We start from the raw sequence: 24,067 nt of genomic DNA, 5'->3' as shown, positions 1-24,067 counted from the left end.
TAAACATTACCAATCAACATGCAAGTAGATGTTTGCCTTTGCTAAGACTAAAAAAAGGCAGAAATTAAAACAAAAACTGAAATTCAAGAACTCATCAGATAGCCACAATAAAAACTCAGTATTAATTAGATATGGAAGAGGGGGACTCATGGAACACTCTACCTTGGTGCCCTGTCTTCCCCAAAGGCAGCAGAGCCACACAACTGTGGACTGAAGCTAGGAGTCAAATAACTTCTTCTCCTTTGTAAATTGATTTCCTTCAGCTATTGTCTTGTTGGAAAGTTTATCAATATCCCCAGTCATTAATACATGAGCATTAAGAGTCCCACATGCAGCTCTTCTCTACTTCAGTTTGGGTGGCGTATAGCCCTGGTGTTGTTGTATTTTGATGTTAATTCCTCTTTCCCAGGAGGGGTACTCAGGTGACTTCTTGTGAACCATCCCCTAATGAATAAAGGAATCAATCACCGAGCTGGGCAGGTTGGACGGAGGCAGAGGGGAAGCAGGAGAGAGAGTGTGGCTTTTAGACTGAAGGTAGCAGAGAACAAGATGTAGCTTTGAATGTCTCCTGGTTTCATGGCAGATCCGCCAGGATTCACCACTGGAGGATATAGATTTGGTTTGCAAGATTCGGATTCTAGTTGTCATGCCCAGCGATTGAGTTACCATTGATTCTGAACTAAGTTTATGTGATGTTTTCCTTCATGAGGTGGTTCGACTGGGTTCCAGAGAGAAAGGTACAGCGGCAAAGCATGGCTTTGCCTGATGTGTACCACAAAGGGCAGTGGGAGTTTTGAAGCACAGGGCTGGCATGGTATCGACCTGCCAATGGGAACTTAGCTAGCTAGGTGGAGAGATTTTGGAGCTCTGAGTGAAAGAGTCTACAAGAGATAAGAACAGGCGGGCCATTGCCTACCAGTGGATGGCTGGGCCAGTCCGCCAGGGCAGAGAGTAGCTGGGTGTCCCGCAGGAACTTGCTATTCTTTTAATATTTCCCGCAACAGGATAAACAAGGATTCCTTTTTTCAGAGCTGTTGGCACACCCATATGTACCTCTTCTCCACCCTGTACGTTCTCCACTGAACCATGTTACATATCATATGGTCCTTCAGATTTTCACTTACAGGGAGTTTGCCATCTTCTGCTATGTCATTGTAGATGTAATGCCTTCACCATATGCCATTGCAGAACTACCTTATACCTGGCTTTTCTTTTTCTTTTTTTTTTTTTAATCTTTATTGCTAAATATTTTAGGTTGATCATGTACTACTCCTTCTAAATTCAGCTGCAGTGAATATCCTAGCTTCTATGTCCGTATACTCTGGTTTTTCTGTGGTTCAGATTTCCAATAGTGAAACCACTGACTGTATCAGTGAGTAGATATATTTTTAAATTTAAGAAATACTGACCAACTGTCTTCAACAAAAAGATCTATCACGTTATAGCACTAGCAAGCATGACTGAAAACCTACCTCTTAAAGGTTCTACTTCTAAACAGTATCATATGTGACAACCAAACCTTTAACAATTGGCCCTCTGGGGACACTTAAGATCCGACTCATAGCAAGTTTCAATTCTTTTATTATGTTGGGAAACAAAAGAAATTATAAATGTGAAATAACCCAGTTGTGAACCAAAGAGAAAGAACTTGGTTAAAAATTTATTGTAACAGATCTTGATACCTGTGGCTAAAATTAAATAAGCAGGAAAAGAACACCTCTCTTTTATCGTTGCATTAATTGTACTTGGTATATTTAGTTGAATGATTTCTCGCTGATTATTTAGTTCATTGTATTTAATTGATATGTTTACAGATGCTGGGTGACAACTCTTGTATAAATACCTCCCATTGTGACGTATCTGCTGTAGTGTCTCCCAGGGAACCGCCTGTGAATGGGAGTTAGGAAAGGCGATAGCGATCTGGAGAGCAGCTCCCTTCTTTCTTATCTCCACAGGCAACCTGATTTCATATTGATAAAGTTTGCAGTCTCTTCTGTAGTTCTTTCTGATTGTTCATTGTTGCTGTTTTAATGAGAAGCTGAAATGAGCCAAACCTACTTGCTTCCTTCTTCCTACTAATTTAATTTCAAAGGAGAAATTTACCAGCCCAAATAAGTAAGTGCACAGGGATGAACCCAGCAACCCTGATTCAACATGCCCGGTCAGTTGCTTCTAAACATAAAGAAAAATTAGTTGTTTTCTTAAGTGGCACATCATAAAAATAATAGTAATTTTCTATTTTGTACATTTTAAAGCTCTTTCCATTCTAACTATGATTGTTATATTATTTTTTAAATTATTTTTTACACTGCATGTTTTATTCCCCCACCCCATCCACCTGCCGACTGTTCCATATCCCATACCTCCTCCCCACACCCCTGTCTCCACGTGAATGTCCACATCCCCCACCTCACCTGACCTCCACACTCCCTGGGGCTTCCAGTCCCTTGAGGGTTAAGTACATCATCTCTGAATGAGCATAGACCTGGAAGTCCTCTACTGTATGTGTGTTGTGGGCCTCATCAGCTGGTATATGCCATCTGTTTGGTGGTCCAGTGTTTGAAAGATCTCGAGGATCCAGATTAATTGAGACTGCTGGTCCTCCTACAGGATCACCCTTCTCCTCAGCGTCTTTCAGCCTTCCCTAATTCAACAGCGGGCCAGCTGCTTGGGTGCAAGCATCTGCATCTGACTCTTTCAGCTGCTTGTTGGGCCTTTCAAAGGGCAGTCACGATAGGTCCCTTTTTGTGAGCGCTCCATAGCCTCAGTAGTCATGTCAGGCCTTGAAACAACGACTTGAGCTGGATCCCACTTTGGGCCTGTCGCTGGACCTTCTTTTCCTCAGGCTCTCTCCATTTCCATCCCTTAATTCATGCATGATGAGAAAGAAGCAGCCTGTGAAGAACGATTACTTGGGAAGTGGAATGACTTTCGCCATCTCTGCTTACACAGCCTTGTTGGTGGCATGTGCTGATGACCATTCCCTAAATCAAGATTTATTGTTGAGCTGTACCAAAGATACACAAAATAATGAAAACAGGATCACTTGGGATCTGAAATACACCTAACAAACTCAGACTCTTGCAAAATAACTTATTCCAAATGGAACTAGGGATTGTTGAGCATACAATGAGTCATCTTTGGGCAAGTACAATAGAACCTGTAGGGACATTTCATGGCCTCTGTTCAGTTGTTAGGATGGTTTTTAGCTTTCACAACCCTTGTTGCTAAAAATCATACAGTGGAAACTTCAGAGTTGCTGCTGCAGTAGTTCTCTGTGCTTCTTCCACCCCTGCCCTCACCCACCCCTGCATTCACCCCTGCTCTCACCCTTGCCTCCACCCCTGCTCCCACCCCAACCCCCATCTTATTTCTCTACCCAGAGCTGCTTTGTTCCCCCCCCCCCCGAAACAATCTGGAATTACTTAATGTTAATGTTACTGTTTACCTAGAACTCGAATGTTAAATGTTTGTGTGGGTAACTCCCTTTTTCCTACCTCCTAACCTTGAATTTAACTGGTCATTTGCAAGGAGAAGCTCTCATCCTTCTCTTTCCATGTTTGCACTTGGGTTTTGTTGTTGTTGCTGTATTCATTGACATACACGGTTTGGCTTAGTCTCTCCTTTTTTTTTTTTCTCCCCAGGAGAATTTAGAGCTACCAATGGATGATTCTGAAGTGACAAAACCTGCAGCGGTGGCAGAAGTGATTAAACATGAGTACCATGTCTTATACTCTTGTAGCTACCAAGTGCCAGTTCTTTACTTTAGGGCAAGCTTTTTAGGTAAGACCATGTCTAATTCAGAAAGCAAATTTATAAACTTTACATATAAGACAGGGAGCATATTTGGAAAATCATTCCTGAGAGGGGAAGAAAATAGAGGTTAAAAATAAAAAGCTGCAGTTGAGGTAAGGTTTCACCAGTAAAACTTCTCATGCTTCAGAAAGAACAGACTTCATAGTGAATGATATCATCCCAGCCTTAAATCTCATCTTCACAATTTTGGCCCCTTGCCTGAAGTTGACTAAGCCCCCTGGCCTTTCTTGACTTTAAACAAGTAGGAACAACTTAAAGCTGCAATGTTTATTTACATCTAACTTTGCAGTAAAAATTTCTTTCTGTCTCAAGTGATGCCATTAACTCCTAAGTTCCTGGGCTTCTTTCACCAAGAGCTTATGGTTATTTCAAGAAATGTTTATTGGTTAGGTTAAGGGGTATTTAAGAATAGCAGTAAGACCTCCATTAGTCATCTACACACCTTATGCCTTAGTGTCTCGATATGCTGTGATCCAACTCATTGCCTGCCAAGAAGGTAGACACCTTGTCTCCTTGGAGGCCTCTGCTAATGATGCCACATGGAGTCCTCACACTGCAGCTTGGAGAGATGGACTGGGGAGGTGGCTGGGTATGCACTGGGTAAATTAGGTCAACTTCAGGCCTTGGACTCAGAGCTCCATCCAGTCCACCTCTTACCTTGTGTGTGGTTTTGTGCGCGCCTTTCTCGGCAACAGTTTGCATTTGCAGACTACTAACTTCTGGATAGCTAAGACATGTGAATTTAGGCAATGATATTTTATTTTTAATTAAAAAGTAACGTAAGCTGCTTTGAGTGTGTATTTGGTGGGTTTAATCACTCGCTGCTTTATATTGTTTAATGGTCTCCAGTTTTGCAGGGCTGGCAGTTTAACAAGCACTTACGATTTAAAACAAGAGCAAATTCTTAGAGAATCCCTGGTGAGAAGATTTTAATCTGAGGTGCAGTTCCTAAGAACTGACAATTTTGGGTAAATTTTTAACCTGGGACTTGAGGACTGAGGACACAGATAGTTTACTAACTCTCAAACTCTTGCTGCAGATTCATCCATATGATTATTACTAACCTTCAAAACATTTGCTTTATTGTAATTATATTTGATTTAGAGTCCAGAGGTTAAAGAGGATTTCTTGTCTCTACACTGTGCCCTCTACTAAAAGTTGGGGAATATATTTGTTACATGGGGTAGAGGTGGTGGTGAATGCTTTCTTGATTCTAGTTTGCAGTGGTCCTACCTAGCACTATCTAGATTCAAAGACAAGCCAGGGCTGCAGGTAGAGGACACAGGGCAGTCATTCTGATTCTTCAGAACTGTTCTTTCATGTGATCGGTATTCACTGTAAGCATTTAATCACCAGAGTCGAATTTCCAGAGACAAAACAAGTCCTTTAGCTTGTCAGCATCAGGGATGCGAGGTGTTGCAACATGGCTGCTTCAAGCTGGAAGTGGGTCTTGCCGAGACTGGCTGATGAGCTCACGCTGGCTCTGTGCTCTGCACGTGCCAACAGCTCCCCTTACAGCACAGCACAGTGATTGTTCCTGCAAGTCCAATTATATTTTAATGACATTAGTGTGCTTCCTGCATGCCTTTCTACATGGTGATTTTAGTTCTTAAAACATACATACACAAGTAGCACTCCTGGTTCTATTTTTAGACTTTTAAGACACCCTTCCTGTGTACCTGATAAAGAAAACCAAAGAGGTCATTTGTTTTTTGTAAAAATATATTCCCAACCTCTCATTCTGTCTTGTATGGAATTGATTTTTAGTTCTTTTTATTCCAGAATTCATTTGCTTATGTACATTAAAATATGGGATTATTTTTTATAAAGCATATTGAGATGTTTTCTTGTGGAGGAAAATGGAAAATGGTTCATTGCTTGATCATTCTGTGTACTTTTAAATTTTGCTTTTACCTAACGTAAACTCAGGGGCCTTCTAAGAATGTACCATTCTTCATTTATGAGTCATTTTTTAAACATATTCTCCCTAGTCCAGTCCTCCTTTCAATGTCTGCTTAGCCTGGCTGTTCATGTGTTAACAGTCTATGGTGTGGGGAATGCATTCCTAGTGTCTTCTTCTTATTCCAGGCCTGGGCTTTTTTTTTCCCCCCTACCAAGAGAATCTGACCTAGAAACAGGATGTTTGTAAAAATTCTTGCCAAAGGGTCTTGTCTGTCTGTCTTTCTTTCTTTCTTTCTTTCCTTTTTTTCTCATTCCTCCCCATTTTTTTTCTTTTGTTTGATGTTGCAAAAAAAATAGTTTATTTGTTTGTGACAGAAGTTAGAGTTTCTTTTGCATCTGTTAGTAAAAATCAATTTCTCTGCTTAACTTTGATTTTTTTTCTACACACACACACACACACACACACACACACACACACACACAGAGGAAAAATAAAGCAAGGGTTTGGTAGTTCCCATTGAAATTGACATTACCCCCTTTATCAACTGGTTGAGATTTCTTCTGAATCTGTTTTGTTTCTTGACATGCAAATCCACTGTGCTTTGAGTTCCTGTTGCTCCTGTATATGATTCAGTGTCTGCCTAAGACTCAGCTAACATGCTGACTACCCTTGCTCCTCCCACATCCTGTCTCATATCTCCCATCAGACCATGTCATCACCTCACACACTGCAGTATAATAATGTGTCTGTTTATTTGCCCTCCTACCAGATGGTACTCAAACATATAAAAAGTAGTGAAGGATATTAGTGTTGATTACCTCCAAAGTGAGAAGCATTGATTATGGATCTGGGCTTGATAGTTACATGGCATTTTACACACACGCCATGCTCACCTTGCTAATTTTGTTATTCACGTCGTCATCTGTAGGCAAGCATCAGCAGATGCTTTCTGGATGAATCAATAGTGAAAAATCTCTAAGCATTTCTTAGTATAACCAAAAGACTAAAATATTGTGAATGTAATACTGTTCTCACTGTTGTGACAAGGTATAAGGAAGAAGTGATGGTGCCCTCTCCAGGAGACCTAAGGCCAAACTATTTATATATCTTTACTGTTGAATCAGTTGCTTCTCAGAGACCATAGATATAGTAAACTAAGGACCCAAAGCATGAATCTAGCCTAGCTGAGCAGCTATCCTATCTCTGTAAATTTGTTTCTTTATGTGATTCTTGGAGGCAGATGGCCAAGTTCATGTAGCCTTTACTTCCGGATGGCTCTCATATCAGTAAGACTCCTAGGGACATGGTGCCTTTTATTTTCCCTACTACTGTTACTACTACTACTGAAACAAGGTCTCACTCTGTTGTCTAAGCTTCCCTCACTCACATTTCACCTTCTGCAAGCCTCCCAAAAACTTGCTTATGGTTGTGGTGTGCACCACCATGCCTAATGAGGAACTTGGTTCCCAAAATGATCGCACGGACCGAAGAGAAGTGAGTTCTTCTCAGGGCTCTGTTTCTCTTAACTGCTTTTGTCCTTGTTGGTTTGGACAGGGCAAAGGTAGTACTATTTATCATCAAGTTTTTGAGTGAGAGGTCACTGCCCTTTTCTTTGAGAGGCTGCAAAAATAAACCATAATGAGTCTGGTTTTGAGCTCTGTCTTGTGGTTCGAATCCCCACAGAGCATCAGTGTTATCCTGTATATATTGATGCATCTCTTTTTCTACCTTGTACTTTTGTGGTGCTGGAGTTTGATGAAAGGCGTTGTATGTGCCCCTTGTGTGTCTCTCACTTAGCCCGCCCACTGCTTTTAAAGCCCTCTGCATCAGTTGTTTGCACCACAACAAAGACTCCCATTCTCATCATTTTTATTGTTCCATGGACATTTATGTCCCGTTGTTCCTTGATGGACTTGGCTGGGAGCAAATGGTAAATGTTGATAATGTGGTTTAAAGAGTCTGTTTATGCCAAATGGCCTTAATCTCAACAGAGTCATAGGTTTAAACACCCATCCTGACACCTTAACTGGAGATTTTTATGTTTATTCTAGATTGAATTCTAACTTATTTCTTCCATTTACCTTTCTCTTTCCCTTTGTTCTTAATCTTTATTCAGAAATGGACCAAGTGGTTCTTCTCATTTTCAAATATTTAATTCTTTGGCTGACATATCCGTTCTTCTTGGGAGCTGTTTTGACATATTTCCTTAATTAGTCAGAAGGGCCGCTTTAGAATAGGGAAGGAAACATTTCTCCCATTCTGCAACTGAAGTCTGTCTTATTGGCCCAGAAAGCAAGGATATAGAACTTAAAATGCACCCCAGATACTGCCTGTGGAAGATTTGTTCAGTTGTTATGGGCTTAAAAGATGCTCCCAGAGAAGAAGAATGAAAGAAATAGCCAAACAACAGCTCACCCTCAAAGGTGGGATAAAACAAAGCAAGGAAAAGGTTCAGATAAACAACAACAAACTGTGAAATTCAAGTGGGTAAGTCATCGGCGTGAAGCAAGAAGCATTGCTTGGATCAAGAACGTGAGGAAGCCTTTGGTTTGAAATGCACAGAGAAGACTTAAAGGAACAAGCAAGATGTGAGTCTTGGGAGTGGAAAAATGGAAGTCAAGTATTTGTAGCTCCATCTGGAGGACCACTGAGGGACAGTGAGGATGCCTGCCCAGCTTTGGTGACAGAGTGAATGAGGCATGCTTGGCTATCAGTGCAGATGGAAGAAATGGTTGAAAAGATGAATGGAGGTCAAGTTATGGATGAGCTAGTGGACAGGAAGGAGTTGAGACATACAAAATGAGAAAGTGGCATGAATTGCATTTCCTAGAAATCATGAGACAAAGGGACAGATGAATGAGTGAGGCCGAGTGAATGAGTGAAATGACGAGCAGGAACATGACACTTCCATTGTCAGCGTTGTTAGAACTTTAAAATAGTGACCTTTTACAAAAGATGGGTTGGAAAGAACATATTTTGTAATTTCCAGGATAAAATTCCTGCCGTTGAGTAGGAGTTATTTAGTAGAGAGAAAAAGCGAGTGAGGCTCAAGCAAAAATTATTTCAGTTAATTATCACGATAAGCAGAAAATGGAAAATAAATTTACAGATAATTTAACTTAGAATCTCATCTGATTGTAACAACCTTTACAAAAGCTCATTAATTTATACTGTATGTAAGCAGGAGTAAGTCTAGCAAAAGCCCCATCAGTGACCTAGAACATGCAGTTAGTGAGTCTAGGGATTTAAGTCAAATGTGAGGAGCAAATGGTGAATGCTATTAAGAAAAATAATGAAAACTTGAGTTAAGTAAAACGAAGAAGGACAAACTGAAAAATCGAGATTGTAGAGAAAAATTAGCAAGAATGAAGGAATGTTGAGCTTGTAAATATTTATGTACATCCCTCGGAGGACTTAGGGAACAGTAGGGCATGTTATAGAACATGATGGTAATAGAAAGTTACTAATAAAAATCCAAGTTTATTAATAACACACAAAAGAAATGTGGAAATGGCATGATAGAGTTAACTAAGCTCCTTGCACTTAACACCATGTGTGCATAAGACAGCCTGGAAGAGGACACACAGGGAAGAGAGCCATGCTCTCACCTGTAAAAGGCCGCATTACAGCTTCCTGGCCAGGTGAGTGTCTGTGCTTCCCAATAGAGGAAATCCTCTTTTACTCCGGACCAAAACAAAGCAACAACACCAAACACCAAAACCAAAACCAAAACCAAAACCAAAACCAAAACCAAAACCAAAACCAAAACCAAAACCAACCAACCAAACCAAACACCACCAGCAGCTTGGAATGTTTATAAAAACATAGGAATCCAAAGCCTCACAATGTGGCAAATGGTTGCAACCCCAGAACTGGGCTTGGAATGGGAGGCAGAAGGATCAGGAGTTCAAGTCCAGCCTCAGCTCCTTGGCCTACCTAATAGGCTAGCAGCAAGCCTGGGATGAATGATACTCCTGCCTCCCACATCTGTATGTTCTCTCTCTCTTTCTCTCTCTCTCTCTTTCTCTCTCTCTCTCTCTCTCTCTCTCTCTNTCTCTCTCTCTCTCTCTCTCTCTCTCTCTCTCTCTCTCTCTCTCTCTCTCATCTCTGTATGTTTCTGTGCTGTTTGGAAATATGCCTCATGATAATAGACAGTATAGCGTCTCATATACCTAAAAAATATATGACATGTACTTTTCTATTCAGATTATCAGACAGATTTTAAAATTTGGGTCTACTAGGCAGAGAGATGGCTCAGTAGTTAAGACTCCGCCTTTGGTTTCCTAGCTCCTACATGTTGGCTCACAACTGTTTGTAGCTTCAGTCCTGGGGTGTCCCAGGCCCTCCTCTCCCTGCCCTTGTGGATGCCTCGCCAATATGTGGTAGGTAGACTCATATACACACAAGCAATCACACATATAAACTAAAAATAAGTCTCTTTAACAGTTAATATTTATGAAGACAGTCAATAAAGGCCTTAAAGAAGCTATATTAGTAAAGTAAAAATAATGGGAAATGACCAAAAAAGCAGATTAGGACTTGGAAATTGATGACAGAGCCAAATGAAGATGGTGGTGTCCCAGTAGTGATTGCAGAGTGAAGCCCTTTGGCTTAAGTGGTGAGGAGAGATCGGCCTTCTAGTTGGTTCCTTATTTTTCTCCCAAATTGGAAATGGGCTTGGATACTGGAAATTCAAACATCTACTATATCTGCTTATATGGATTCCCATAAGGTGTTTTATGTAAATGCAAAAGATTTATTTAGTGAATTTTAAAATTATCATCATTGTCTTTGTTTTTAGTAAGAACTGGGCCTATTTCCCTAGAAGTAATGTTGAAATTTTTTCTCATCTATCCTTAGCTCTGAAATATTGACCATAATGTGGTATGAAGATGTTTTTAGAATGTAGAAATGAATAAAGGAAATCAGAAGTGAAGGATACCCTTGGGGGAGCTAACAGCCTGAAGCAAATAAGTCAGGCTGAAATCCACTATAAGAAATAGAATATGCTCAGGACCACAAGAGGAAAAACCTCACACCAAGATGCAGTATGATGGAATGATTTGCAGGGTGATCAGGAAAGCCTTGGCTGGGCATGGAGTTCATAGACACTGTGGTGAGGAAGGGGCAGGGCAAGTCTAGTTAAAAGAACCAGGAAGATGAAAGATTCAGCAGCCCGAGTGTAGGCGGTGTTGGTCAAGACCACTACTAGCAGCAACAGGAGCACAAACACACCTTACAGAGAGGTGCTGTGCACAGGCACACACAGTGTGGCAGTAGAAAATGTGAGATCTAGAGCCTTGCTTCTCACTGCTTGCTCCTTACTGGGAACTTGGGGAAGGTGTGTGTCTGTGTGCTTTCCTTTGCCACATGAAAGCAAAAGTTAGACCACATCAATGCCATTGCATAGATTTTTGAGGACTCTAGACATTTCTTGAGCCTAGATTTGGCCCTGAGTGTGTTTATGTCATGGCAGCTGTGGTACGTGTCCTGGTCCTCTTAAGACCAAGGGAAGATAAAACTCTTTTCTAACTTTCATGCAGTGATGAAACTGAGTGCTTTCAGGGAGTCCGATGTCTTATCAAGGAGACTCAAACTCCACACCTGTTCTCATTTTTCAATGTTATCTCTGCAATAATATTGACTAAAGATTCAAAAACACACGAAATAAGTGAATTAATTGGTGGTATATGTGGGTAAAGTTGCCATGAGCTGTGTTTTTTATAATTTTTATATAGATATCTTCGATTAATAAAGATACCAAGTATTAAGTGTTTCTAGGAATAAGTGAAAATTACACAATTAGCTAGCCAAGTAGCTGATGTGAATGTATATGAACAATTACACTCATTTCATAGCACAGTGTAATTTTCTCACTGAAGCAAAAATGAATTTTCTCCTTTGGTGGAGCATCGTCTCTGCTTCCCTGTGGAGTATGACATGAATTTTTATATCCTTCAAAGCTCTGGAGAAGGCCGGTCTATTGAACAATGGCATATTTCATTATGAAAAATCCACTCTAGTTTCTTTTTTATTTCTAATGACCACATCTAGGATATTTCTGTTAAACTTACTGTGCATAATTTATACTCTTTCTAATCACTTTTAGGAGTTATCTTTTTTTTTTAGCCTGTGGTTTTTTTGTTCAGTGTGTGGCTTTGACAGAGGTGGATAGTGCTAGGGAAATATCTCATGGTATTGTTGGATTCACAGAAACTACTAGTACTGAGGAATTTATTTTGGAAAACTGCACATTTTGAGCAGTGTGTAGTTTACTTGACAAGTAGCTTGTTATTCGTTTGGGAGATCTTACGTGAAAATGTCAAGTGATACTGGACATTGCTAAAGATTGTACTTTTAAATTATTCCATGTTTTTGTCCAATGTCTCTTGTTCTTTTCCTACTGCTTTAGCATAGATGTGTATTATCCTTCCAGCTAACACCAGCACATAGTGGGTACTCGGTAAACACTTATTAAAATAGATGACCTCTATAATTGTGTTTAATTTATAGGTTTCTTCTGAAGTTATTTTGGCTTCTATTTCAGCTTTTCAGGTTTTTAGAAGTTTTACTCAGCGTCTCCTTTGATGTGATTATGGTGATTTCTAGCCATATAAAAAAATCAGTGCTACTGAGTATTTCATAGCTTGTGACGAGTGGTGCATAATGTGTCTTCTTAACATGGCTTAAAGTTCTTGCCTGGAAGTCCTTTGACCTGAATACATTGGCACAAAATAATATTTAATACACTTAGCCAAGGGCTTATTTACACTCACATTTTAAGTTAAAATGCTGCTTTTCAGTTTTCAGAAACACATAATGGGGTACCACACGCTTTACTTTCGTATTATTTAAGCTCCGTTGGTATGATGAGGTTCTTAGCATAGTTGGCTATCTCAGTTCAGTGGTTCAGTGGAATTTCTAAAGACTGTAGTTCAATTTGAAATAATTAGAATCATAATCATGTTTGAATACCTGTCATGTGCCCACAGCGTTTGCTAAGGTTTAAAGGGCACTGGTTTAGTTGTCATTGTTGTTGCGTAAAAGGCAACAAAATCCAATTCTAATGTGTCTTTGGTTATTGAGGGGTAAGCTATGGCTAGGCAGATCAGCCTTGAAGACATAAGGGAAAGAACCCATATTTTATGTAGATAATATTGTCATGTGCTTGTACTTTTTTTGTTTGTTTGATTTTTGTTTTTCGAGACAGGGTTTCTCTGTGTAACCCTGGCTGTCCTGGAATTCACTCTATACACCAGGATGGCCTCGAACTCAGAAATCTGCCTGCCTCTGCCTCCCAAGTGCTGGGATTAAAGGTGTGTGCCACCACTGCCTGACTGTACTTGTACTTTTGATAGAGTGGGCAATGAGCAGAAGCTGGAGAGATTCACAAAATTTCAGAAGAAAATCAAAGTATAGACTTGATTTTTTTTCTAGTTCTTTTTGTTACAAATTGGCAGGTCATTAAAGAGGAAATTAGTTTGTACAAACAAAATCATTTGTGGCCCAACATGAAAAACAAGAAATGAATAACTTTAAAATTATTATTTTTAAGATCTAATTGTGGGTTCAGCAAGAGTAAAATGTCTTAGTGGGGGAAGAAAGGTGATTGCTTTTCAACCTGAGTTTGATTCCCACACCCTACATGGTTAAGGGAGAGAGCCTTTACCCCTCCACACACCATGGTGTATGCACACTATGGCATACACATGAAAACACATACAGAATAATATGTAAATATGTAAGTAAACACAATTAATAATGATAATGATGATTAATAATTTTAGCATCATGGAGTCTAGAGCTTTAAATGGAAAAAATTCTTACTTTAAAAAAGTACCATTGTGACTACAAAGTATTTGTTTTCCTTGTCTGGCTCTGAATGTGGTTCCAACAAACAATTCCAGCTGACAGCTCTTGTAGCATTACTTGAATCATTTAGCCTCCCTTAGTGACTCTTTTGAAGAGAAGTGGTCTTTTAAATATTTAAGACCTGGCATGTTTGTTTAAAATGCTTAAATTCTAATCTTTATAGTCGTATCAGGCCTGCCATGATCTAGCAGAGGATGCCAAATACGAGACATCCAGGGGTGCTAAGAGGCTTTGCAGTGGCCCTTGAGAACTAGCCAGGTTATTCATACACACACACACACACACAGCAAGAGAGAGAGTGACAGAGATAAACAGAGAATGTGCACAAGAGAGCAAAGTTTTGTTTGTTTCTGTCTGTGTGTGTGCATGTTCATGTGTGTGGGTACTCATGCCTGTATGTGTGTGTGTGTTCATGTGTGTAGGTACACATGCCTGTGTATGTGTTCATGTGTTTGGGGACACATGTAAATGCCACAGGTTGATGTTGCTTGTCAGCTCTTGCTGAACCCAGAGCTTATCAATTGTAATTTCACTGGCCAGTTTGAACCAGAGAAAAGAAAAACATGGGGCACATACAAACTCATATATGAGTCATTATTTATAGTAGCCAAAAAGTAGAAAAAGAAAAATACCAAATGCCTGTCAAGTGGTAAATGGATAAGCACAATGTGCCATACAATCAATAAATACAACTTGGTTATAAAAAACAAATTAAAGGCTATGACATGCTATGACATGGAAAACTTCTAAAACAATTCACAAAAGACCCATCTGGTCATGTTATATACATGTATATTTATAATAAACAAATGTATAAAAGCTGAAAGTGGTTTTCTAGAACCAGCCAGGTTAGGTTATTAGCTGAGGAATTGCTAATAAGTTGGTAATTCCGAGTATTCTAAACCCAAGGTGATGCTTACAGAACCCTGAGACTGTCGTTGGCTTGCATACTTTAAACAGGAGGGTTGGATGTATGTGAATTGTATCTTGATAAATCTGTCTTTTGTGTCTTCTGTGACCTCACAAGAGCTAAGAGGTCACTCATCCTGCTGTCCCTAAGTTCTGCCAGGGCTTTACTCTCTTCTGTCCCCAAAACCATCTCCCCCTCTGCCAGGCATCACAGAGCTCACAAGCAGTGTTAGCAGGTCACCTTCTAAGAATTGTTTGAAACTGACCCAGCCCCTCAGATGTCCCTCTGCAGCTTCCTTTGCCTTCCTGCTATAGTATATATTGCTTCTTAACTTCCCATATGATGTTTGCTATGTACTGTCACATTCTTGCCCTCTGGCTACAATATAACTTCCACAAAAACATCATTTTTCCAGCTGATGTATCACAAAAGCTTGGTATATATTAGGTGCCAAATAATATAAATATCTATTTCTAAAATTAACCTCTTATCTCATTACCCCAAGGAGAAAATTAAGGCATGAGATACTAGTTCTTCTGTGTTGAATTAAAAGTTATTTTTCATTTTGACTTAGTAATTCCATTCTAGGAAATTTATCACAGGAAAATAATTGAAAAGAAGAAAAATTGGTGTGGCTTCCTTGTGACTGCTTTGGGCCAGGTACTATTTCAAAGCTTATGATATTTTAAATGACCAACAGCAATGCAATACTTAAGTAAATATGAATTACAGCGTAGCAAGAGTACAGCATCAGGTAACCAGGAAAGGTGCAAAGATGGCTTTTAATTAGTGTGGGAAACATTTACATTGAGTATGAAAAATATAGAAACTTGGACCTCTACTATGGACTTAAGACATCTTTACTGATGACTTGCGGTGCGTCAGATCCCGGTTCAGATGACGGGGTCCATTCAGGAATAAGAATGACCAAGATCCACATCTATAGATCTCCACAGTTGGGAAAGGCAGGAAATGAGACGTGTGTAAGCAGGTAACTTCAGAGAGCGATGTTTATTATGAAAAAGCCCAGGAGGGCAAAGGGCTGGCTGGTTGCTGTGATGTGATGAGTGGGTTCGCTCCCTTCATAAGACCTGGCTCCTTGGGAAGAAAGCCAGTGGTGCAGATAGGCCCATTGGAGAGGCTGACTGATATACTGGTATATTTGGATTTTGCCCTGTGAAGAGAGAGTAGTAGAGTGTAGTTCTGCAGAGAATACATTACATTTATGTTTGAAGTTTATAGGCATGGACACCCAGCACTAGAGTTAGGAGACTAACAGAGGCCATTGTGGAAGTTTGAACTTAAATCCCAGAGTAGCACAAAGGCAGGGCAAGCACATACCGTGGAGAAATTTAGAATGCTGGGACAGACCATGGTTTTTATTGGGAGATTGATGGCTGGGAAGGAGATAGCTGTGTAATGACTGTGGGGTTGTTGGTTTCTCCTCACTGTGTAAGAGATAGAGAAAACACATGGTGACAGATGAGTGTTGCGGGGAGTTGTGTTCTGAGCTTAGAACCTAGGGCCTAGCACATGCTAACCACATGCTGTAGTAGTGATCTACAGCCATGCTGTGATTTGTGAATGAAATCAATACCCTGGATATAGAGAAATACATTGTTGCTAATCATTTATTCTGTTACGCCTCATAGAAAGAGCCTGAACACTACAGACTCAGTACTTACTTTCTCCTTTAAAGGCCCCAAACGCTAAAACCATAAGGATTCTTTTCTCTTTCTTCCTTTGCCTTTAAAGAAAATTCATCTAATATATTCTGATCATGGTTTCCTTTCAACCACCCACTCCCAGGCCCTCCCACCTCCCCATTCATCCAACTCCATACCTTCTTTTTCTCTCTCTTCAGAAAACAAACAGGTAAAAAAAAAAAATCTTTCTAATTAAAACAACACAAAACACAAGAAACACACACATGAACAAAACCCTGAAAACACAAAGTCGAGAACTATAATATACAAGCAAAATACCAGTAAGTCAAAGAATGCCCACAGAGCAATATGAGACAGGGAGAAAGAATAGAAGCACTGCTGAGCTCATTGTGTGTTGATCATCACTCCTGGGTGTGGGGCTTTAAGCACAATTTGAATCCCCAATAAGACTCAATGGGAGGATATTAATTTTTCCTTTGCAAGCAGTTGTCAATTGGAGATAGAGTCTTGGTATGGATGGGTGAGCATCTCCACTTCACCCTCTCACATGGGGAACCCATCTGCCTTGGACCTGTGCAGACCCTGTGCATTGTGCTACAATCTCTGTGAGTTCATGTATGCACCAGGCCTGTTCTGTCTGGAAGACACTGTTTTCTTGGAGTCATCCATCTCCTCTGGCTCTAGAAACCATAGAAATTCTTACTCATTTTAATTAACGTGCATTTTGAGATGAATAAAATTGCACCCTTTATGTTTGTTTTGAGCTTAGTTTTAACCTCTGTGATTGCTTTTTTAAGTTGACCATAGCCATTTAAATCCTGTATTCTAAAGAGTTCTTTTTTTTATTCTCCAGATTTAATGTGGTCTGAAAAAGCACTGGCCCTCAATTCTAGTATCACATTTTATGGAAATCCTGTAACATTTCCTGATATTGTTGCTAGGCCACTCATTACTATTCTTGTATAAACACTTCCAGCCAAGTAGGCAGGCTTTTGACAATGGCAATAAGCAAATTATGCTTAGGTTATTGATTATTTTAAGGTATAAAATTAAAATTATTATTTGTTAGCAGATATTAAAACTCAGCTCTCTTCTCTGCGTATGAAAAGTTTGGTGATAAGGAATGCATTATTTATGTATCATTTTTATACACCTCTATGTGTATGAATTTTAATATGCATATGAATTTTAATAAATATACATAAAGCATTCACAGTGTCTCTGTCCTCAGAGGAAGCATGGTTTAAGAGGAACACTGAATTGTGAATCTTAAAGGCAGCTTCTGATTCCGTCACAGGGGTGAGCTGACAGCATCATCTTAGATAGTTAACACCAGGGTGTTAGTTGCCTTATCTCTAACACTAGTTGGCCTACTGTGTGCATCTCATTATCCTCCTACTAAGTCCCTCTCATTTTGATATGTAAACATTATTTGAAAGCACGTTGTCTTTTGTAATTTCATTAGTGAGCTTTCTATGTGATGCCACAGGACCTTATTTACCTCTTCCGAGTCAACACACTCGTGTTTTTAAGATGTATAGTGCTTACCTTCAGAGCAGAGTTTGGCCTACTCTGTAAATGTGTTCAGAAAACAATATAACACAGATATTGAAGGCAGCTTGTTTTCAACTTGTAGCTAAACATGACATTCAAATGTTAATTGGATGAATAAATCTTGTTCATTTTACAGACATGGAAATGTCAATGGAATAAAACTATTTATCACAAGATAATGGTCTCCTGCTGCCAGATAAATGCCAAGATGAAGATAGTTATTGAAAATGTATCAAAATATTTCAGTGCTATTTATTGAAAATAAAGGTTGAGGGAAAGTTCAACTTTTTGGGTCAGACATGAGAAATGCCCTGCTTATGCCATTAGCACAGTACTGCATCAAAGGCACTGTGTGTGGCGTGGGAGCCTGGGGACTGAGTCTGAGAAATAGCAGTGCAGATGTGGAACCATTAGCTTTGGGAAGGACTGAGTACAACGTGGATCTGTTAGCTTTGGGAAGGACTGAGTACAACGTGGATCTGTTAGCTTTGGGAAGGACTGAGTANTAGCTTTGGGAAGGACTGAGTACAACGTGGATCTGTTAGCTTTGGGAAGGACTGAGTACAACGTGGATCTGTTAGCTTTGGGAAGGACTGAGTACCACGTGGATCTGTTAGCTTTGGGAAGGACTGATTATGGAGTAGAGTCTGGGATCTGCCGAAGAGTTAGTGAGCATTTTCTGTGTTCCTGACACAGTCTTGAGAAGGCTTACTCATGTATGCCTCATGGGAAGAAAATCCTGAGGATTATCTTACTGCATGTATAGGAAAAGTAACTGAAATTCAGAAAGCAAAGTTTTGCAGAGAAAAGTGCCTGCGATGCACACAGAGAGCAACTGCCAGCCGTGGTTAATCTCCAGTCAAACTCTGAGCCTCACACTTGTCCCTCATGCTACATTTCTTCCTGTACTCTTAACTCTGTAAACTACAATGATGTTTACTGTTTAGAGAGGAGTCTTTCCCTGCATTGGACTGCACTACTTTGAGCCCAAATAATTCAATATATGATGTATCTCTTGAGGCAGAATTGAACATTTGTCCAAGGGAAAGACCTGAGTGTTGTCTTGAGCACTTACAGCTCTGCGTGGACAGAGTGACAGTAGACTCTTGCATTTTGACGCCCTTCCAGCACTGCATTTTGAAAATCTCTGTAACTATCTCTCCCACCTATTTTTCCTCTTATCTGTGTGCATTTGAAATACCATGGTGGTCTTCATAAGACACTTTGAGTGGGCACCAAGTGTAGAGAGAGAAGTGACGTAAGGGGAGGATTCTCACTACAGTTTCCTGCTATTCCCATCATGCTAGCAGCTTGGGTTCTCCACGGCACGCATCCTATCCCTGCTCATCCCCAACGACCTGTGCTAGCGTCTCCATCCTCTGCAGTCTCCAATGCTAGACTTCCTCTGGCACTGACCACTTTCTACTTAGTATTTTAAGGTATTAATATACTTGTCATAGTTTTCCCAGTAAGTGGTAAACTACTTACTATAAGAAATTATGTTCTCCTTCCTTCTTATCTCCTTGAGGCCCAGTAGAATGATTTAAACATTATTGTTCCCCAGCAGGAGAGTGGAAATGTCTGGGTGTGGTCTCTGCTTCGAAGACAGAGAAATCATGAAGGCTCCAGCAGCATCCATAGCAGTCCTCTGGGGATCAGGGTCCATTCCCTGGACCTTCCCTTAGGCTTGTAACTGTTGTTTCTCTCTGAAACATGTTCACCTTTTGTTTTGTTTGTAAAATTCCTAAAGGTAATAAATAGAAATCTTAGTTTCTGTGTGAATACAAAGGAGAAAAGCTTAAATGTTTAATCTTCCCTCAGGAAGAAAGTAGTAATTTATACAGAAGTCTGATACCTAAGTGTGTCTATCAGGGGTATACAGCTGTAGAGATTTTCCTGGAAGTCAAGACACTCAGTGCTTTAGAGCAGCAACAAGCCCCATCATGTCGCATGGATCACTAACACAGCTTTGATGTCCTTTCACAGATGGGAGACCGTTAGCTCTGGAGGATATATGGGAAGGTGTTCATGAGTGCTATAAGCCGCGGCTGCTCCAGGGACCGTGGGACACCATCACCCAACAGGTCAGAGTCTTTCCCTCTTACTGGATGCAGGTCCTTACCTCTGCTCGCTCTCTCATCTAGTTCTCTCACCCGCTTCTTTCCCTGTTGCAGTCCTGTACATCCTTAGAGACTTCAGTTCAATGACAATGTCTTTTAAAACATCATGGATTACTCTCCATATTATAAGCTTCTATAACACCCTATAATTTTCTTTCACGGGTCTTATTATAATTTTGAATTGTATATTTGAATGATCTGTTTTTCAAATAAAATGTTGTGAACTCCTGTGTCGGCAGACCATGTCTGGTTTTCCCCTTTCCTCTTCATTGTATGCCCAGGATCAGCACAGTACTTAGGGTATACTAGGTGCCAGACACAAGTTTGCTCTGTATGCAGAAACAGATTCTAAGTTGGCACATACATTAAGAAATAGGAGCTTCCTGCAGCCAGGAAGGCAAAAGGATCTCAGAAAGTTTGAGGCCAGCCAGGGGTATATACTGAGATCCCTCTCAAAGGGAAAAAAGGGAGGGAGAGAGGGAGGGAGGGAGGGAGGGAGGGAGGAAGGAAGGAAAGAAGGAAGGAAAGAAAAGAGAGCATGCAAGTGAGTTGAAGGAAGGCTCAGTTAATGAAGTGCCTTCCATGCAAGCATGAACACTTGCTGTTGGGCTCCTAGAGTTCTGAACCGCACTGTTTCAGTGGAGACAGGCAGATTCTAGAGCTCTGAATCAACAAACTACACATGCACAGAGTGTGCACACAGACAGAGACAGAGTGCTCAGGAAAAAAAATACATACATATATATATATATATATATATATATACTTTTGATAAAATGTTTGCTTCTAAGTGTCGAAGGAAAATGACAACGGATATAGAAAGATCCTATGCAAACTGTCTGGCTTTAATGTTCACATTTTTCTTGATACAAGGTCTCGCTGTGTAACTTGGCTGTCCTAGGGAAGTAGGCACTTCCAGTCATATTGTCTATAATTACTTCACAGTTTTACTTGTAGGTGCCTTTGCAAAAGAAAATGTGAACTCTTGATTAGGGATAGATTTGCAATATGCAAAAGATGAAAATAGATCTACAAAATGAGACATAAAAAGCAAATTTGCAAAAGTATAGAAAACAGGCCTGTCAATCACGCCATTATTACTGCCTCACTGAAATGGTAGTTAATTATTTTAGAAATTTAAAAATACTTGTCACTTTGCAAACATCATGAACATAAATAATTTTTACTTCTATCAAAACTATTTCTCCAAGTCTCCATTTAGCTTAATAAAAGCTTCCTTTAAAATGGCTTTATCAGCAATTAAACTATACCCTTTTGTGGATTTCATGACAATGATGGCCATTTACTTACCTGTCAATGAAAGTTCTCTGATGTGGCTGCAGGTGACCATCTTGTAAATTTTTAACTGAGGACAAACTTGAACCAAGTGCCTTTGACACTGCCCTCCGCTTATGTCTTTCCTTCGCTCTGATGTCTCCCAGACTAAACTGGGACTTCCCCTGGGTCCATGAGCGGAGCTTCTTATGCCTACCTGCCTGCGCTTTTCTCTCTGCCCCTCTTCCTTGGTCATGCCTTCTTAAGCATCGCTCATTCATCTCTCTCTGATCAGCCCTGCAACTGTTCTGCAAGTGCTCACGGGGCACCATCTAAATGCCTTACCTGCATGCTATGGCTGCCACTCCCTGACGCCCTCCTGCTTTCTAAAATTCATCTTTTATTCCACTCTGCAGCTTTTACAAAACATGGCTCTTGATTTCACTATAACTGTCTTATGACACTTGCTTTGAAACCCTTTCTAAGTTTAATGCTTTCTCCCTTCTGTCTGGATACTTCTACATATTTTTCCATTGAATTCTTTCTTTCAGACTGCATCAGCTGGCTCACCCTGCAACCTGGTTCTGTAGAACTAGACCAGGTACATGAGTGGTTACTGTGACTAAAGTAATTTGATATGTAAACTGTATAGGGTTGGTGAGCTGGCTCTGTATATAAGTGCTTACCGTACAATCCTGGCAATCTGAGTTTGATCCCCAGAACACATGAAAAGATAGAAAGAGCCGACTCCTCCAAATAGGCTGCAGATCGCCACATGCGTATAGTGGTGTGTGTCTGCACTCTCACACAAAAATAGTAGCAATTAAAAAATAGCCACAATGTTTTTTTTAAAGCGAGGTCATCTTGTTTAACGAAAACTGGTGGCTATTAATTTTAAGAATGTCCAGGTGAATGCTGTTTCAGCTTGTATTGTCAATAATAGCACATCTCCAGAAATTTATAACGTTGAGTCAGAAGCCACAGGACAGAGTAAAGGTTTGCTTTAAGTATCAATAAAGATAGCAAGCGATACAGGAAGATCATATGCAAAATGTGGATGTCTTTAATTTTAGCATTTTTTTTTAATACAAGGTCTCACTATGTAGTCCCGGCTGACCTAGAGCTCACTGTAGATCAGGCTTACATCAAACTCACAGAGATCTTCTTGCGTCTGCCTCCTGAGTGCTGGGGTTAAAGGTGTGCACCACGGATCCCAACTTTAACTACTTGTTCCTTCTTAATTATGCTTTTGATTCTGTTCCTGTCTTTTGCCTTTTTCTCATTAATGCCTCTGTTATTAATCTCAGTCTCAACCTAGTCATACTTCCTGGTATTTGTTTAATTTTGTGTTTCAATTCCACACGTCTCTGTTCTGGTTTGAGACAGCAATGGAATTTGAATTCACAACTGTATTTTCTTTTGTTTCTTAACCCAGTGTTACCAATAGAGTTCTTTCTATTTATGGAATATCTAAGATGTTTACACAATATAATGAACCATCTTTCCACCCTCTTAAAGAACTCTCTAATGTATTTAAATGTGTAGACACATGAATACATACCCCTCCCCCCATTTGTCATAGTGCTCTCATGTTATACATCAAATCTGATTCTAGTTAGCAATGTTATTTCTAACATGGGGCTCACTTCATAAATATTTTATATTCCCAGCTGTAAACTTTAGGTGGACTTTCAGAAATTTTTTTATTGGGATTTTGACTGTGGGCAGTCTAAATAACTTCTCATAACACTTCAGGAAAATCTTCATTTAAGCTTTAGAGTCACTTAACAAAGTCAAGACAGCAAGAAAAACTCATTTGTAGCCATGGGCACCATTTGGCATTAGAAAGTCATTATATGTATTTCTTTTGAAGGTCTTGGTTCTTAATCCCAGATTGGCTAACACATTGGTGTTTATCTTTTCCTTTGCTTGTGATCTTTGGGAGAATAGATCTGCATTTTTATAAGCATTCATGCGGAGGAAAACAAGGTGTTTGCAATGGGATGGAGTGGGTGGGCATGATACAACCCTAGAGGAGAATAAGCTGATCAAATATTGGTCGCACCAAATAGTAGTCCTCGTTTTGCAGAATTACACTAAAGAATCATTAGCTTGCAGACTGAGCACTGTAATAATGTACTACCCTCCAGAGTGCCTTAAAAACAGAAGCAGCCTTTGCATCATATCAAATGCATTGCACTTCGTCTCCAGGCCTGATTGTGCTCATAGAGTTTGTTGCTCTTCATCTTCAGTAATCACACTTCTGTTCTCTCAGCATTTGTCCTGATGATAAGGGCTTGTTCATGTCAGACATGAACCTCCTCTTTTGAAGACAAGGCATTCATGAATCTCATACATCTGATTATGTTGATCACTCACCTGCCTTTGTCCAACCCTACAGCCTAATACAAAATTCCTAAAGAAAGTTAACGAGTCCTTAGTGGCACTCTGTGTGTGTGTGTGTATACAGGAGCATGTGCGCACACAGCATATACACAAAAGTAAGACTCGCTGCATTTAATTGGGATTTCTTACATGAGAATGGTTTGGAGGGATGGATTGACCAAAGGGTGACTGTTACAGTGACCATCACTGAAGATGTGTTCTCTGTGTTTTAGGACAAAGAAGTCCTGTGATCTTACCATAGACTAAGGTCACAAGATTTAAAAAAAAAAAAAAAAAAAAACTTTAATTTTTACTTAGAGGTATTTTTATGTGGATCTGTGTATAGTCAAATAAGTCGATTTTTCTTTCTTATTTCCTTAAACCCTGTATTTTAGGATATTTTAAACATATCCAAAAGTATAGATGATAGTATATACACTTATAAACTCATGATGAGTCAGGTGTAGTGGCACACGCCTTTAATCCCAGCACTTGGGAGGCAGAGGCAGGCGGATTTCTGAGTTTGAGGCCAGCCTGGTCTACAGAGTGAGTTCCAGGACAGCCA

General features: G+C 39.9%; 1 protein-coding gene across 1 annotated transcript in view; it reads left to right on the top strand.

Annotated features, from left to right (window-relative positions):
* Atg10 (autophagy related 10) overlaps positions 1 to 24,067 on the top strand; it is a 285,450-nt gene that overhangs the window by 181,534 nt on the left and 79,849 nt on the right. Inside the window, exons 4-5 of the mRNA XM_021180551.2 lie at positions 3,645 to 3,783; positions 19,709 to 19,806. Coding sequence (XP_021036210.1) covers positions 3,645 to 3,783; positions 19,709 to 19,806 — 237 coding nt within the window. The remainder of the gene's footprint in view (positions 1 to 3,644; positions 3,784 to 19,708; positions 19,807 to 24,067) is intronic.

The sequence above is a fragment of the Mus caroli genome, chromosome 13 (assembly GCF_900094665.2).
Source record: "Mus caroli chromosome 13, CAROLI_EIJ_v1.1, whole genome shotgun sequence".
Classification (NCBI taxonomy): Eukaryota; Metazoa; Chordata; class Mammalia; order Rodentia; family Muridae; genus Mus; species Mus caroli.
The sequence above is the reverse complement of the archived record's forward strand: the minus strand, read 5'-3'. Positions and strand labels throughout refer to the sequence as shown.